Here is a 15,082-nt window from a genome sequence, read left to right on the forward strand (position 1 = left end):
TTGCCTCTGGTGGAATTATTCCAGATTTCACACCTTTTTAACTGAGAGCATAAATTGACCCGTATGTGTTGCATTTCCTCTATTTGGTAATTATTTCAAGTACACTCAGATTCGCTGAATTTCCACGGGCAGGCACTTTTGCAGCATGGTGTTAATAAACAAAAAGATCCTGTGATGCACAGTTTCAGGACTGCACGAGGCGGTTGCTCAGAGTTTGGCAGCCGTCCCCTCGGCGTGCCCATCCTCCTGGAAGTGCCGAGGAGACTTTTGCAGCACAGGGCAGGGCAGTGACTCAGCAAGGCAGATTGCTGGGCTCCTCTCAGCAGCCTTTGGCTCCCACCGAAGGCAGGAGCCGGTTCAAGGTTGCTGTGGTGACTGTTTGCAAAGCTCTGCCTGGAATTCATTTCAGCTACCAAGAGACTGTCTGTCACTCCATGGCTGCCACCTCCCACAAGAGCTTCATTCTGCTGCTAGACTGGAGCGTTCATGAGGTGTTCCCTGCAGACAACAGAGGCCAGTGGTCTGCTGTTTATACCCAATAAAATCCTTCTGGTCTCAGAAGTTCTTCATGGACGAGTATTTTGGCCCTAAGATGTGCAGCAGGTTTTGCTGGACACTGGTAAGGTTGGAGTTTTGCAGTCCAGCAGAGAGCAAGTTGCAAATTAAATCCAACTTTGGCTAACTCTGCTTTTCTCTAAATAACTACAGCATGGTTTTTTTTGGTTGTTTTTTTTTTTTTTTTAAGCAGAATAATAGTGGAGCAAAAAGGAATGCATGCCTGAGCTATTTTCCTTTCTTTTCCCTTTCCATCAATCTTGTTTGTGGCTAATACACTGAAGAATTAATAACTGGTACATTAGATAAATCCTGGTAAAACATTGCCCTAATGTGCTTGTAGCAGCAGTAGCATAATGAGACAGCTACTGAAAGAAAGCTAATCCTGAAAGTTAGGCCAGCCCAGGGCTAGGCAGACTAATTCTTCCAATCCCTGAAGATATTCAGGATTTTCATTCCTGATTGAGCTGCCTGTATCCTGTTTTCTTCTTCCTTTTGCATTAATCCATATTTATGTTTTCTCCTCCCCTTTTCCTCATCTTTGCCCCCAAGTGTTCCTCAGCTTTATATATTGAGTTTCCCTTGGCACGCCAGAAATCTGCTGATGAATACCACTTGTTTGAAAGTTGCATGCAAGATTTTTCTCTGCAAGTGTTTTCTATGAAATCCAAGTGAGCAAGTATTATGTAGAACTTACCCATGGCTTCAAGCCTAACTTTTCGTTGTGTGCATATGATATTTGCAGTATACATCAGAAATACACTTAGAGAACAACAGCAGAAATTGTATGTGCATTTGGAGCCTTGCTTGCTGGTTTTGATGTATCCAGAGGAAAAATATTTGAAGGATAGATTTAAAAAATAAGAAACAGCTTTCTGTAAAAGATGAAAGCTATTAATCATTGAAACAAATGATCAAAAGAAGCTAGGGGATCTCCACCATCCAAGCTTTGAATTCAGTAATGGATGCTTGGCTGGAGAAGAAGCACTAACGGGTGGCATTTGGCCTTGGTTCCAGAGCAGACGATTGAAGAATTTTGCCTTCAGTGTCTTCCCCCATAACTCTTAGGATTTTCTCTCGCAAGACCAGCTCTGAGTGTTGTAGCTCACCCGTTGTGAGTTGCTGTGTGAGTGCTGGGGACATCCTGTCCTGGCCTGCCCCGGATTTCTACTCTCTTAAATTCTTCAGCATTGGAAGCCCCTCCATGCTCTGGTTGTGTGAAGGTTTCTTTTGCAACTGACCCTAAATGTCTCAGGGTAGCATAAGGGAGATTCCTCACAATTCCTCGCAAGGGAAGGGAGATCCCAGAGCTGTGGTAGCTCTTTAAGTGTGCTTATATCTCCTGTTTAACTGTTACATATTGCAGAAACAGAAAAGTCTAGGAGCATCTTCCAGTACAGCAGAGATCTGGTGTCTTCATTTCTGAGTTCAAGTTGTTGTATTTTAGCTGGAGACAAAAGACTTAATTTCTGAAATTGCTGGGTCTCGGCTGTGGTGTTTTTATTTCCCTCCCTCCCCTGACATGCTTAATCTTTTGTAAACCCCCTTTTGTGGTTTTGTTCAGGCAATTAATGCAGAAATGAAGGATTCTTAAATCAGGATATGCAAGGAAGATTTGAAGTAATGCACTGATTATATAAATAATTCTTAGTTGTAAATTCATTTTGGTGGAGTTAATTCTTTCACAGAGGCTGAAGACTAGTTTTGGTCCACCCACAGTGCTGTGATCAGCTAAGAAGTAAAGGAGAAAAAGGCCTTGAATTAATGGAAGTTAGCACGACAGGTTCTGGGGAAATAATGCCAGATATAAGCAGGATATTTAATATTTGATTAATGCAAAAGCTTCTGAGCTGTGATCTAAAACTATTAAACTATCCAGTTTTCAAGCAGTATAATACATTGAGTCCAAAAGAAACCAGAAAGGAATGATACCTGAAGAGGATGGAGAAGCATTGTCTGGGTGGTGGGGCCTTGCATGGATGAGGAAGTGTGCTAAATGGAAGGTGTATTTTGAATTCTTTTATTACATTTTCCACAAACATGGTAGTGTTCAAATATAACTTTCTCTATGCCACTTGCCCATTTACTAACAAATAGGGTCCAGTGACTCTCACTCTGATGGACTCTTGCTGCTTCTGACAGTGCTTTGTGATGTGCTGGCTTCACAAAGAATAAACAAAACTCCAGAACCTAGATAATTTGGAAAATCCCGTTTGTTGTACTTCATTTGTCTGCTTCTCTGTTGCTTAACCAGTGACCTAATAATCCTGTCCATGTGTTTAGACTGCAGGTTTCCAGAACAAAACAACAATAACAAAGAAGCGACATTGACAAATTCCCAGGATTTTCAAATGATTATGCACACCGTGCATACTGCAGGGACAGTTGCAGCCTATTTTTCTCTCAAATAATTGATTTTTTTACAAGGTTTTCCAATCCCAATTCATCTCTGCCCAGTGTAAATTGGTTGGCCATATTTTGCATCAGAAACTGAAAGCACTGTTGTCCAAGGGTGATTTTAGCATGGGGCCAGGTGAGCATGAGCATGCAGTTGTCATAACTTAGGGAATGGCAGTTTCTGGTTTATTTTCTGGCTCTGCTTCGTGGCTGCAGCAGGAGTTGTGTTGTGTTGGTTAAACTGCGTTATCACCACATCTCTGAGCTCCATCGAGGACGTGTAAATGAAGTCAGCATGATGCAGACAGAGCTGGGAGATGATCTGCCTCGCAGCTCTGGGCAGCAAGAGTAGGCTTGCCCTGCAATATCACTTTATTTAAGTGGTTTCTTTAGCCCTCTGCATGAATTTGGGCAGAACGAAATTCCCACTGTCTGGTTTTCCATGAGCTGCTCCCCAGGTTCTGCTTCCAAGTTTGGTGGAAAAAATAGCCAGCTATGGCTAAAGGACCATTCCAGTGAGGAAATAGTTAAATATAATTTCAATGTGTCATTTACATTTGAGCCTAACGAGATTATAACTGGAGCTGTGTGAAAATGACTTTTTGGTGCTATTTTCACATAAACTGACTATTTATTTATTTATTTTGTTCTGGGGTTATTTCACACCCCAAGGGTTTCATTTTTGTTGGTTGTTTTATTAATGTAAAAATACTCATTTTCACACCCAAATGTGTGATTATTTAAAATGCTGCTTCTATTCATTGTGCACTGACTTGCAACCTAAAGGCAAATATTCAAATGTCTGGAGCTTGATAACTCTGTGGTGGTTTTGGCTGGCTTTTTTAAACTCAGAAATCACTGGGAAGAGAAATGGGCAGTAAGTAATTCAAAGTGGCAAAAGGGCTGCATTCCCGTGCCTGTCTCTCAGCATCCAAGGATGGGTCACAGGTTATTCCAGCAGAATGGTGCCCTGTCTCAGCCCCATACAGAGCCTCTCCCAGCATGGTAGTGCCAAAATGCTGGAGCAGGAGCCCTCACCTCTGTAGCCCTGTGTGATTTTAAATAACCTCTGACTCTGTCCTGCATGGAGGAATAACGTGGATGACAGCACAGAGGCAGAATTGCAGCGGTGTTGGTGCAAAAGTCTCTCACCTTTGCTCGTTCCCACCCACCCTCTCCTCTGCTTTCAATGGGGTGGGCCACAGAGAACAGGGATACAAAATGCTCTTTACCATCACCTCCCCTCTCTGGGAACAGATTGGTTAAAACACAGCTTAAAATGTGGTGGGGTTTTTTTGTTTTGTGGTGGTGGGTTGTTTTTTTTTTTTTTTTTTTTTTTTTTTTTTTTTTTTTGTGTGTGTGTGTGTGTGTGTGTGTGTGTGGTTTTTTTTTCCTAAATTGGTCTGATTTTTAAGTGTCTAAATGTGATGTAAAATCAGTGTCCAGGGCTCTGCATTCTGTAGTAAGTGAATGTTTTGCTGATTTCTTGCTAGAATATCTGCAACCATGCCAATTTGCATGCCTGTATGTGTGTTAGATTGCTGGCAAAGAAATGCTGAATGCCGATAATTGTATACTGGTTTTCAAGCCTGATTTAAGTAATTTTGATTTTTAATTCATTCAGTGCTTCCTTTTTATTTCTGCACATGTGTAGTAATGTCCTGTAATGTTGTTGCTTAAAATAAACAGTAAGAAATGAAGTTGAAATTGCCGCTGTAAAGGGAAAATGACATTTTTTTCCTTTGCTACTTTTTTTTCCCAGTAAAAGAATAAGTCTCTGTATACACAATGCTCAAAAATATTGCATTCGCTACCTTGCTGCTAATTTATATACACAAACCAGCATGGCTGTGGGGAGCCTCTGAAGCTCAGAAAAGTGATATTTAGAAGTTCTGCAAAAGAATATTTTTGTTCTTGAGGAGCACTGAGCAGCCAGCACTCCACACCAGGGGTGCTCAGCAACACTTGTGCTTTGGCATCTAATTGTGTGAAATCCTGGTTGAGATCCTGCAGTTGTGTTAGAATATGAAGGAACCTCTGCCCATGTGTTGAGGAAAAGGAATAAAATACAGGGATCTAAACATACAATGTTAGTTCTGTGTGATAAACCCAGGGTGTTTGTTCTGTCCTTCCTTCAGTGAAATACTTGAGGTCATGGATGGATCAGCAGTGCTGGGAATCTTTGTTTTACCATATGTCTGTGAACACCCTAGCAAATTATTGGAAGTTTTGCTTTTCTGGTTTCTTTTGATTAGGAATCTGAGAAAAAGGGGCTAATTGAGAGGATCCACATGGTCCAAGAGATCATCATAGCTGTTCAAAGCATACTGGAAGAAATAGCATCGTTTGGAGAGAGGATTAAAAAGTAAGTAATATTTTTTTCTTGCTTGACCATGGTTTGAACTGAAGCAGAGCCAAGAGGATCAAGGTGGAGTAATTGTCTTGCTCCAAAAACGGCTGCAAGGTGCAGCAAGATAAGCTGGCCAGTCCCACCACTGCTTCTTCTCTTACAGTCTTTTATTCCAAAAAAACCTTTGCAGAGTACAGAAAATCAGACAAGCAGTGCACTTTACTTACACAGCTTTCATGTTTGCCTGAATTTCTGGTCTTGCTTGTTTGTGATGGGGTAGGGAGTCATGGATGCCACAGCTACTGCTTGAAGATGTGGGCACAGAAGCATCAGGCATTTCTGTTCAGTCCCAGCACAGAAAGTGGCTACTGATGGTCAGTGTTGCCTTTCCCACGCCCTCCCCATCCTGACCTGGCTGCAGGGGTTACCAGTCCCTTGTGTCCCTGGCCAGCACATTGATCTTCTTCTGTCTTTACCATTTTGAGCTGTCTGCTTCCTGCTGGAAGCCCAAAGGGGGTTTTCAGGGTCTCATAGCAAGGCGGGAGGCACAGAGGGTATTCCTGACCTTACAAAGGAGGGAGGTGAAGAGCCTTTAAAAAAAAAAAAAAAAATCCCACACACAAACACACACAAACCTTTTATAACTCGGTCTTCATTGGAGCTTAATTGATCCATATTGTTGTCTGTTTTGAACACAAAGTGATGGTTTGTGACCGAGCCTCACTTTAATGAGGAGCTGGGTTCAAGCTAAAAATACAGCAACCACATGGGCTGTGGTGCCACGCCGGACACCCCAGCTGGGGTGGAAGTGGCCCAAAGATGTATTCCTGTCTATGAACAGGGCACTGTTCTGCCCAGCTGCATGGCAGGAAGGCTCAAAGCACTTAAACACTGTTAATTCTTGTATTCATTTTGGTAACAATGGTCTTAAAGAACACGTTGGGTATTAATGTGGACGCCCGATGTAATTTCAGAAGAATTCTGTTGTAGCTCGGCAGCGATGTGCCATTAAAAAAAAATTGCTATCAAAGTTTTTTTTGTAAGTGACAGACTGAATTGTGCTACAGTTTCCGTCTGTCACTCCAGTTACACAATCATAGGGAGTTTTCATAGTTTAACTCAATTGAGCTGTTTTGCTAATTTTTTTTTTTTTTTGCTTTAACTTAAGCTACATTGATTGATAATGATGGGTCCTCTCCCACCTATTTTTACTTAATATTTAATACGACTATTGAAGCTTAAATGTAATTCTTGAAGCGTCCTATTAATTTTATCTGTCAAGGGAAGTTTGTCTTATTCTATAGCCTGATAAGTGGTCCAGATTCATTCTCTCTTCTTCCTACTCCCCATCACTGTGATATGATGAAGTTAGCAGACAGATCATGTGAAACAGAGATGCCCAGATCCATAATCCACCTGTGGCCTAACGGGCATCCTTGCAGTCCAGGCATCTCAACATTTGGTGCAGGGCATAGGGTTATGTCTTACAAGGGCACAGGGCGGCAGAGTCATTTCAGAGATGTGTTAGCAGTGGCTTCTCACCTTCAGTTCATCATTGACTTGCAGATGAGAGGTCTGAGTGAAATAATATCCTGTTTTTCACTACAATGTGGCCAAAGTTTGAAATGCTGTAGTAACTGAGCCTTTTAAGAGTGCTCCTCTTGGGAAAAATCTGATGTGGGTTATTGGAATGCAGGAGCTTGGACTGCTGCTGGCTTATTACAGCTTATCCAAGCCAGCCTCCTATGTTCAGTGTAGTAAAGAATTGCTGAAAGTGTAAAGATATAAGAAAATATATATATATGTAGACAGATTTATATAGAATATTATGGCCCTAGTGTTATGCAGAGAAATTACTCAAGCTGCTTTTTCACAGTTTGGCGTCACAATTAATCCAATGCAAGTTGTTTGTTGGGGTTGACTCTGTCTACCTGCCATGCCTGAGTCCTGCCCTGGACACACGTCTGGTGTCATCTGCAGTGTGGCCCAGTGGAGCTGGCTCAGCCCTGTCTCCAGATCAGATAATCTGCTCATGAATAATGGAGAGCTGACTGGCGAGCAGAGATGTGTAACAAGTGTGACAGACAGAAGAAGAAACAAAAACAACTTGCTTACACGCCTAACAACTTCACCGAGCTCCCCAGGGCTCCTCTCCTCTTTCCTTATCATGGTATCTGCCTCTCAGATATCTCCTTAATCCATTATAACATCCAGATGTAGGAATCTGCTCATCCACCTTCCAAAGGGTCTGCAATTTACAGCATATCTGACTGCACTGAGCACTGCAAAGAGGTCATTAAATTCTTATTGGGGAGCAGAGCGCAAACATGTCCAAGAACAGAAATGCTGAGAAATGTTTTTTCTTTACAGCACATTCAACTGGACGGTGCCTTTCCTCTCTGTCCTGGCCTGCTTGGTCCTGGCAGCAGCAACAGTTATTTTGTATTTTATACCACTGAGGTACATTGTTTTAATCTGGGGTAAGTACTCCACTGTGTCCCATTTGTATGGGATAAATGCAATATATGTCTACAGAGTGAAATCAAACAAGCTTTAAACGACCTGTTACATAGACAAACAAGTGCTGTTGCTTAGAGGTGAATAAAGATGTTATGAACTTCTTAAAATTACCATTTCTCCCCCCTGGGTTATCCGATAATTTGCTTTTCTTAGGGTTCTTTATAAGTTTCCAACAGCACCACAAGAAGAGCATTAGCCTAGATAAGCTACTTTCAGTGTTATTATTCTTCTGCAGGAAAGTAATTAGCTTCCTGGTGCTGGAGCCCTCCAGCTGGGAAATGGTAGGAAGTGGACAAGATGTGTTTGCAGAGCTGGACCATGTAGATCTGGACCCTGGGAGCCTTCTGGGTCTGAGCACCCTGGCAGTCAGGAAAGGCTGTGCCCAGTGGACACACTGAGCATCTCCTTTTCGTGGGGGGTCAGAAAGTATAGGAAAGATACATAGTGAAGAGGAGCTTTTAAAAAGTAAAACTTTCCTGGTGGCCTTACGAAGAAATGTGAGATCATCTTTCACAGAAGGAGATGGCATTCAAGGGCATAGGGACTAAGGGGAATGGCTTTAAAGGGAAAGAGGGCAGGTTTAGATTAGATATGAGGAAGAAATTCTTCCCTGTGAGGATAGTGAGGCTCTGTCACAGGGTGCACAGAGAAGCTGTGGCTGCCCCATCCCTGGAAGTGTCCAGGGCGAGCCTGGACAGGGCTTGGAACAACCTGGGATAGTGGAAGGTGTCCTGCCTGAGGCAGGGGATTGGATCGAGACAGTTTTTAAGATGCCTTCCAACCCAAACTACGCTATGATTCCAGCTGCTGAAGACCTTCTGCATCTCCAAATGGCCTTATTTAGGGTGCTAACTTCTATCTCAGCCTTGAGGTAGAAAGGTGTGGAGAACACAGTGCAGGTAAATCCTCACTGACCTGCAGAAGCTCAGCCCCAGTGTGGCTCTGACTCTAGGGACCCCTGTCACCCCTGGGGCTGAGCCATCAGAAAAATGTAGAAAAGGGAGGGAATGAGAAGGTGGCATTAAAAGAAAAGCCATTCTTGGGCAACAGCAAGAAAGAAATGAAGGATTAAATCAAACAAAAGAAAGGGCAAAAGGAAAGGGGAGAAATTGCTGGGAGTAAAAAGTTCAGTAACAAAATATTGTTGTTCTTGTATGGAAGACATGGTGAGTACATGAAAACTATACATCCATTCAACATCATCTAGAGTGACAGGGCCTTCAAATATGATACATGTTAAACAACTACCCTGTGGCAAGGCCTCAAAAGACCTTATGGTATTTTCTGTTTTTTAAAATCAGGTACACAGAAAATTGTGTTGTCATTTTGCTGCAAGTATATGGCTTAAAAACTGAATCTCAGATGTGAAGCAGGTACATTTCAGGGAGAGGAGAAGGCTGGAGCAGCCATCACATTTGAATTCACTTTCAGGGAAACCACTATGAGATTTTGGACAGGGGCATGATGGAACTGAATGCTGTATTATGATCCTCAGAGGCAACCAACATTTGAATTTTTTTTGCTATTCTTTAAAATGGGTTAGCTGATTTTCTTCACCTAGAAGACCTTAGGAGAGAGAAGAGAAGATCTTATGAACTTTACAATAATATGAATTTCACAATAATATGAACATTACACTCCCATGGATCTTCTGTACAGACTAGGGACCACCTCTGCCAACTGAAGCTTAACTAAGTCCATGGAGATGGACTGCTATTGCTGCAGTTAATAAGCCTAATTATTCACACAAAGATCGAACTAAAGTAAACCTTATGATAAGATTTTACAGTGTCCCACAGCATCATAATACGGGCAGTTTGGGGCTCTGCAAAAGGAGATAAGTCATGAAGGATGGGGAAGGGAAACTTTCATTTTCTGAAGAGGTAGAAGGAAAAAAAGCCTTTTTTCCTGATTATTTTCAGAGCCTTCCAGCTGGCCACGTAGGGTAGCAAATTTAACAGCACACTTGGTTTTCAATGTGTGTGTTCCCTCTATAGTATCCCTCAGAATGAATTCAGGTTGCAATTGCTTTTCACCATGTTGTTGGCAGCACATGATCCCAAAAGCAGAGAATATCAATAACGTCCTCTACTTCCTCCAGGAAGCACTTGTGAGTGATTCCACGTGACAGGGAGCATGTGTGTGGCTTTGACTCTGTTTTCACACTAATATTTACTTGTGAATTCCCTTTCCCTTTTTCACCTTGCCTGAACAAATTCAGAGGGAGGGAGTAGAAAAGGGTCGCATTATTTTGTTTGCCTTTATTTATTTATTTTAATTTTTTTTTATCCTAGGCATAAATAAATTTACTAAGAAGCTTAGAAATCCCTATGCCATCGACAATAATGAGCTACTAGATTTCCTCTCCAGGGTACCATCTGATGTTCAAAAGGCAAGTAATGAATGGCCACAGCCAACAGAGGCAAGGAGTGACACTGTGAGCGGCTGGGTGCTCCGTTTGGGAATACAATGCCAAAGACTTTTGAATAACAGAGATAAGGAATCTGGGGAAAATCCACAAAGGGAGGGGGAGAGAGTGTTAGAAGAGAGGGGAGCCAAAATCCTTTGTCAGAAGGATAAAATGATTGCAGAAAAATTATCCTGAAAAGACCTACTTAAAAATGATCTGGAAAATCACTCAGCATGGTTACTGAGCTATGGTTTTTGTCACCTTTCTGCTCTGGTATTTGTACAGAGGGAGGAGAAAAATAGTCTCTTTGATAGAGATAACCATCCAAAAGGATTTGCTGAATTCTCCTTTTTCTCAAGATAGGGGGAGGAATGGGGGGAATTATTTCTGTGACATTGTGTTTGAGCTCCAGGCCTCCTTTGGACAATGCCCTGCTCATCTTTTTCTTTAAAGAAAACCCTGAAACGTGTATAAAATACTCTACAGTTGATCAGATCGATCTTCTACCATTATGGAATTATAAGTTTTAATCTAACCGGAATCTATCCTCCCTCAGTTTCAGTCAAGTCTTGTCTCTTCTCCCATCTCTTTGAAACAACAACGTGGTCTTCAGCAATCTCGCCTGTCTTCCTGGAAATTATTTGAACAATAAATCCTCTTGAATGTCAAGATCTGTTTATTTCTCTTGGAGGAGGGAAAATAGTCTTGCTGGGTAATGAAGCCACACAATATAAAGGATTCTTTCTTTTATTTTAGCTAACTGGAATCTGTGTCCCCAGCCCTGATCCTGATGCCCAGGATCCCTCTGATGTTTACCTTTCTCTGAATCGTGCACTTTCCCTGTGAGGTGCTGCTCACTGGGAATAAGGGAATCACAGTCTCACCCATAGTGACTTTATATGTTGGAGACAGAAACTGAATTGCTCACATGCAGTGTTGAGGCATCTGGTAGAAGCAGGGTTGGAAAAAGCTTCTGGTGACATTTATCTCAAGAGGCCACCAGACTGGTTGGTGGCAGCGCTAATAACTGGAAAGAAATCTCACCATGGACTGGTGGGAGGAAAAAGGCTAAGCAGGAAGAATCATAGATCCATTAAGCTTCAGTGTATTTTTATTTGTTGTCATTGCTCTTGTAGAGGCCACTGGATTTGCAGTGATGGTTTGCATATGCCCTTTAAGTGTTTATGTTTAAAGATAAGCTGCTTTTCTATTTATGCTTTATTTAACATTTACACTTACAGCATTTCCTTGAGTGGTTTCTATCATATTGGGATCCTTTGAGCTCACCAAGGAAAATGATCACCATTTTCTATGGAAGGAATGATAAAAGTTCCTTGGATGGGACAAAGCTTGGAGTTTTCCACTAGTGCTGAAAATAGTGACAGCCACACACTTTAAGGGGCAAGTAATCTATGGAAGCTCCAAAGCCCCTCTGTCTGCTTTGTTTTATGTGCTATCAATGCATCAGCATTTCACTGGGGTGCTGCAGTGAGTTAGAAATTACTCCTGTCTGTACAATACCCATTTACAACCACATGTGTTGGACAAAAGACAGAGGAGGAGTGAAAAAGATGGTGTGTTCAGCCAAATTTTCCCCATGATTTCAGTGAGAGTACTTTTGTCTCACACAACAGACAGTTTGGAGATTACATCATCCTTGACAGTTTACCACACGTTTTACTCATTATATTGTGTATGAATTTGTTTTGAAAGGTAGAGGTGGCTTTGTCCAGGTTCTGTTTGGGAGAATACTTTCCTTTTTTGAAATTACAAAGTATTTCAGCATCCCAGGGTCTGTGTATGGTTTTGACGACTGTCATCTTACTATCCACTTGAATTGAGACTCCTGAGAGAAGTTTATTAAACTAATAGGTTAATGCCAGAAAGATAAGAAAAACAACTCCCAAACCAAAACAAACCCAAAAGATCGCTGAAATCAGGTAGAACCCCATGTATCTCATTAGAAAAACCTGCTTTTAATATTTTTGTTTCAAGAAATGATGCATGACTTCTCAAATCCTTCCTGCGATTAATCCCCCATGTTTCTGTGTTTAGAAAATGATTCATTACTTTTGAACCTTCCTTAGTTTCCCTCGGCTCGTCCCGGGGGAGCCATTAACACACACTGCAGTGAGCTAGAGTTACCTAAGTGCAGACGTCATGCCTGTTTGTTTTTACAGGTGCAGCACGCTGAATTGAAACCATCCAGCGGCTCCAGCCCCATCAGGAAGAAGCGGAGCGCGCTATAGGATGCGGCGAAGTTCGGGAATGCAGCACCTCCCTGCCTGCACCCGTGTGCACACACAGCACCCCTCCCATCCTCCTCGCCTCAGAACAACACTAGAGTCACTGCCACAGACTTTCTCTTCCTGGGAAGATGTGGTCTTTTGATAAACACCTGTCTTGGGTTTCTTTTCTGGGTTGTCTTTTTTTCGGCATGGAATCCCAAAAAAGAGCAAGGTGAAACGTGAATTTAGTTTATGGGATGGAGAGGAGACTGGGAGAGGATGGTGCAACTGCACCTTTTCTTTTTCTTTTTTTTTTTTTCCCCATTTGATTGCAGAGACAAGGCTGGATGTGGCAGCACTCCCTGTGTTATGTAGGAAGAGATAATTCTGCTTAGTGTAGCAGATCGGCTGAGCTGATGTGAAGAGATGCTCTGAACCAGTTTTTAACATATCCAACAGATTTACATTAAGATATGAAAGCTATTCTTTTCTAAGTTAAATCACTGTGCCTAGAAAGGTTTAAGCTCTGAATTAACGAGTCTTTGATACCCATCTTCTGTTCAAGCAGTGTACATTTTAAAAAGTTTTTTATCATAATTAGCAGAAAGAGCTAGGAGCTCCAAGAGTATCTCAATATTTCATCCAGCACTTGTGGGTTTTCTTTTTCCTTTCTTTCTTTTTTTTTTTTTTTTTAAAGACCAGCCTGTGGTTAACTCTTTGTATTCTGGAATCATCAGAGATCCATTGCTGGCAATGGATGCATGGAAACTTTATGCCATGAAAGGATTTAGAGAAAAGGCTAACTCAGTGACCTGAAAAGACTCTGTTGGCTTGCCTTTTATAATTCCATCTCATCAGATATCTTCAGCATAGCTGTTGTTTTCCTGTCTAAATCCAGAGGGGTCAACACTACAGATTCAAGAGGAAAAAACCCTGCTCTATAGCCTTAAAGAAAAAAGTGCTTGTGCAGAAAGAGAGCACGTGCCCAAAGAAGTGGTTGTGCAATAGTGAGCAGGCTTTGGTCCACCACTGATGTCTTCTTGCAGTCTTTCCTGGTGCTTCAGAAGGAGAGGACCCAAAAGTGAAGTCAAGTGGAAACAGCAATGGAAAGACAGAAGGAAGGACCCCATTTTGTGTTCTGTGGAGAATGTGATTTCTTGCTTGCTTACCAATCTTTTAGCAATTGTGCATTTGCTTTATGTATTTCAGAAATCCAGCATTAGTCAGGTTGTTAGACTGGAGAAACTAAAATACAGAATCGTGTGTAAAACCTGTTTAATTTTGGTGATACTGCAGCCCTCAGTCCTTTAGGTGCTGTGGGACATTTTGGGAGTGACATGTCACCACAAGCATTCCCTGGAGTAGTTGACAGTACAGAGAAATACAGAAACCTGAGAAAAAGGATTCTTTTGGGGAAAAAAAAAAAAAAAAAAAAGGGCTTTGAAAGTCATCTAATAAAAGGTAAAATGGTTTAAACCTTGCTTATGGATTGGTGATCCACATCGGGTTCTGTGTGGTTCCATAGCACAATCTTGTGGGCCTGTTCCAGGAATCTGAAGAAGGAAAACTAACAGCAGACTATCTTCCACTGGGTTATTAGCCAGATTCAGGAGTTTTTCATAAGTTTATTTTTCGAAGTCCCACTGTGCCTTTGAATAAGGACAGGCACATTTTCATATACTTGATTGGCTAAAGAATGTATTTTGCTCATGCAAAGCTCTGTGTAGCTGCAAATGGAAGGATTGAGGAAAGATTATCCTGGTTTAAAAAGCCACAAAAATGCCTCTTTGTTTGCACGTGTGCTTGTGTACCCATGCATATACAGAGTTGTGTATAAAGAGTACATGTATAATGTATTTATAGGCGAGTGTGTGGGGGAAAATGGGTGAATATACAGATTTAAAAACCTTGAAAATGTTTATGAAAAATGCCAAAGATTCTAAAGCTTATCATCTCGCATCTGTTCTTCTTCATTTTGTATCTTTCCCGGCATGTCTCTCTGGCTGAGCCAGATCTCTGCATGATTTGATTTACTTCAACTTAATGAAGCTGGTTGGAAAGAGCCTTGTAGAAATTACAAAATCTCCAGTAAATCTCCTTCTTGTACATACAATAGATGTCCACGGAACCCTTTTGTTAAACCAGTTTCTCAATCTTCTCTGTAAACAATGCCTCATTGTCTCGCTTGAAACTATCATCTGGTTTATCATACTGTAATCTTGTCATTTTGTAAGGACCAAAGTCAGGCATAATTTAAGGAGGCGTGTGGGATCTGATCGTTGATTTGAGTGAAAACATTCAACTGCAGGAAAAATTGTTTATTTATTCAGAAATATGGATTGATACTTTAGTAGTTTGGGGGGTTTCTTTACGTTTTTCCACATGGAACTGATTTTTGTTCAGGAGATAGGATGATTTCTTTTCTTTCCTTTCCTTTCCCGTTTTCCTTTCCTTTCCCATTTTCCTTTCCTTTCCTTTCCCATTTTCCTTTCCTTTCCCATTTTCCTTTCCTTTCCCATTTTCCTTTCCTTTCCCATTTTCCTTTCCTTTCCCATTTTCCTTTCCTTTCCCATTTTCCTTTCCTTTCCTTTCCTTTCCTTTTATTCTTTTTGTTGTTGTTGT

At 41.5% G+C, this 15,082-nt stretch overlaps 1 protein-coding gene across 17 annotated transcripts in view; it reads left to right on the forward strand.

Moving 5' to 3' along the window:
- MCTP2 (multiple C2 and transmembrane domain containing 2) overlaps window positions 1-14,867 on the forward strand; it is a 149,819-nt gene extending 134,952 nt beyond the window's left edge. For all 17 annotated transcript variants that reach the window (XM_058422360.1, XM_040077311.2, XM_058422356.1 and 14 more), the window contains 4 exons: window positions 5,208-5,317; window positions 7,673-7,782; window positions 10,117-10,214; window positions 12,413-14,867. In XM_058422360.1, coding sequence (XP_058278343.1) covers window positions 5,208-5,317; window positions 7,673-7,782; window positions 10,117-10,214; window positions 12,413-12,481 — 387 coding nt within the window. In that variant the 3' untranslated portion in view covers window positions 12,482-14,867. The remainder of the gene's footprint in view (window positions 1-5,207; window positions 5,318-7,672; window positions 7,783-10,116; window positions 10,215-12,412) is intronic.
- Window positions 14,868-15,082: the final 215 nt, after the last annotated feature.

This window comes from Hirundo rustica, chromosome 13 (genome assembly GCF_015227805.2).
Source record: "Hirundo rustica isolate bHirRus1 chromosome 13, bHirRus1.pri.v3, whole genome shotgun sequence".
Lineage (NCBI taxonomy): Eukaryota > Metazoa > Chordata > Aves > Passeriformes > Hirundinidae > Hirundo > Hirundo rustica.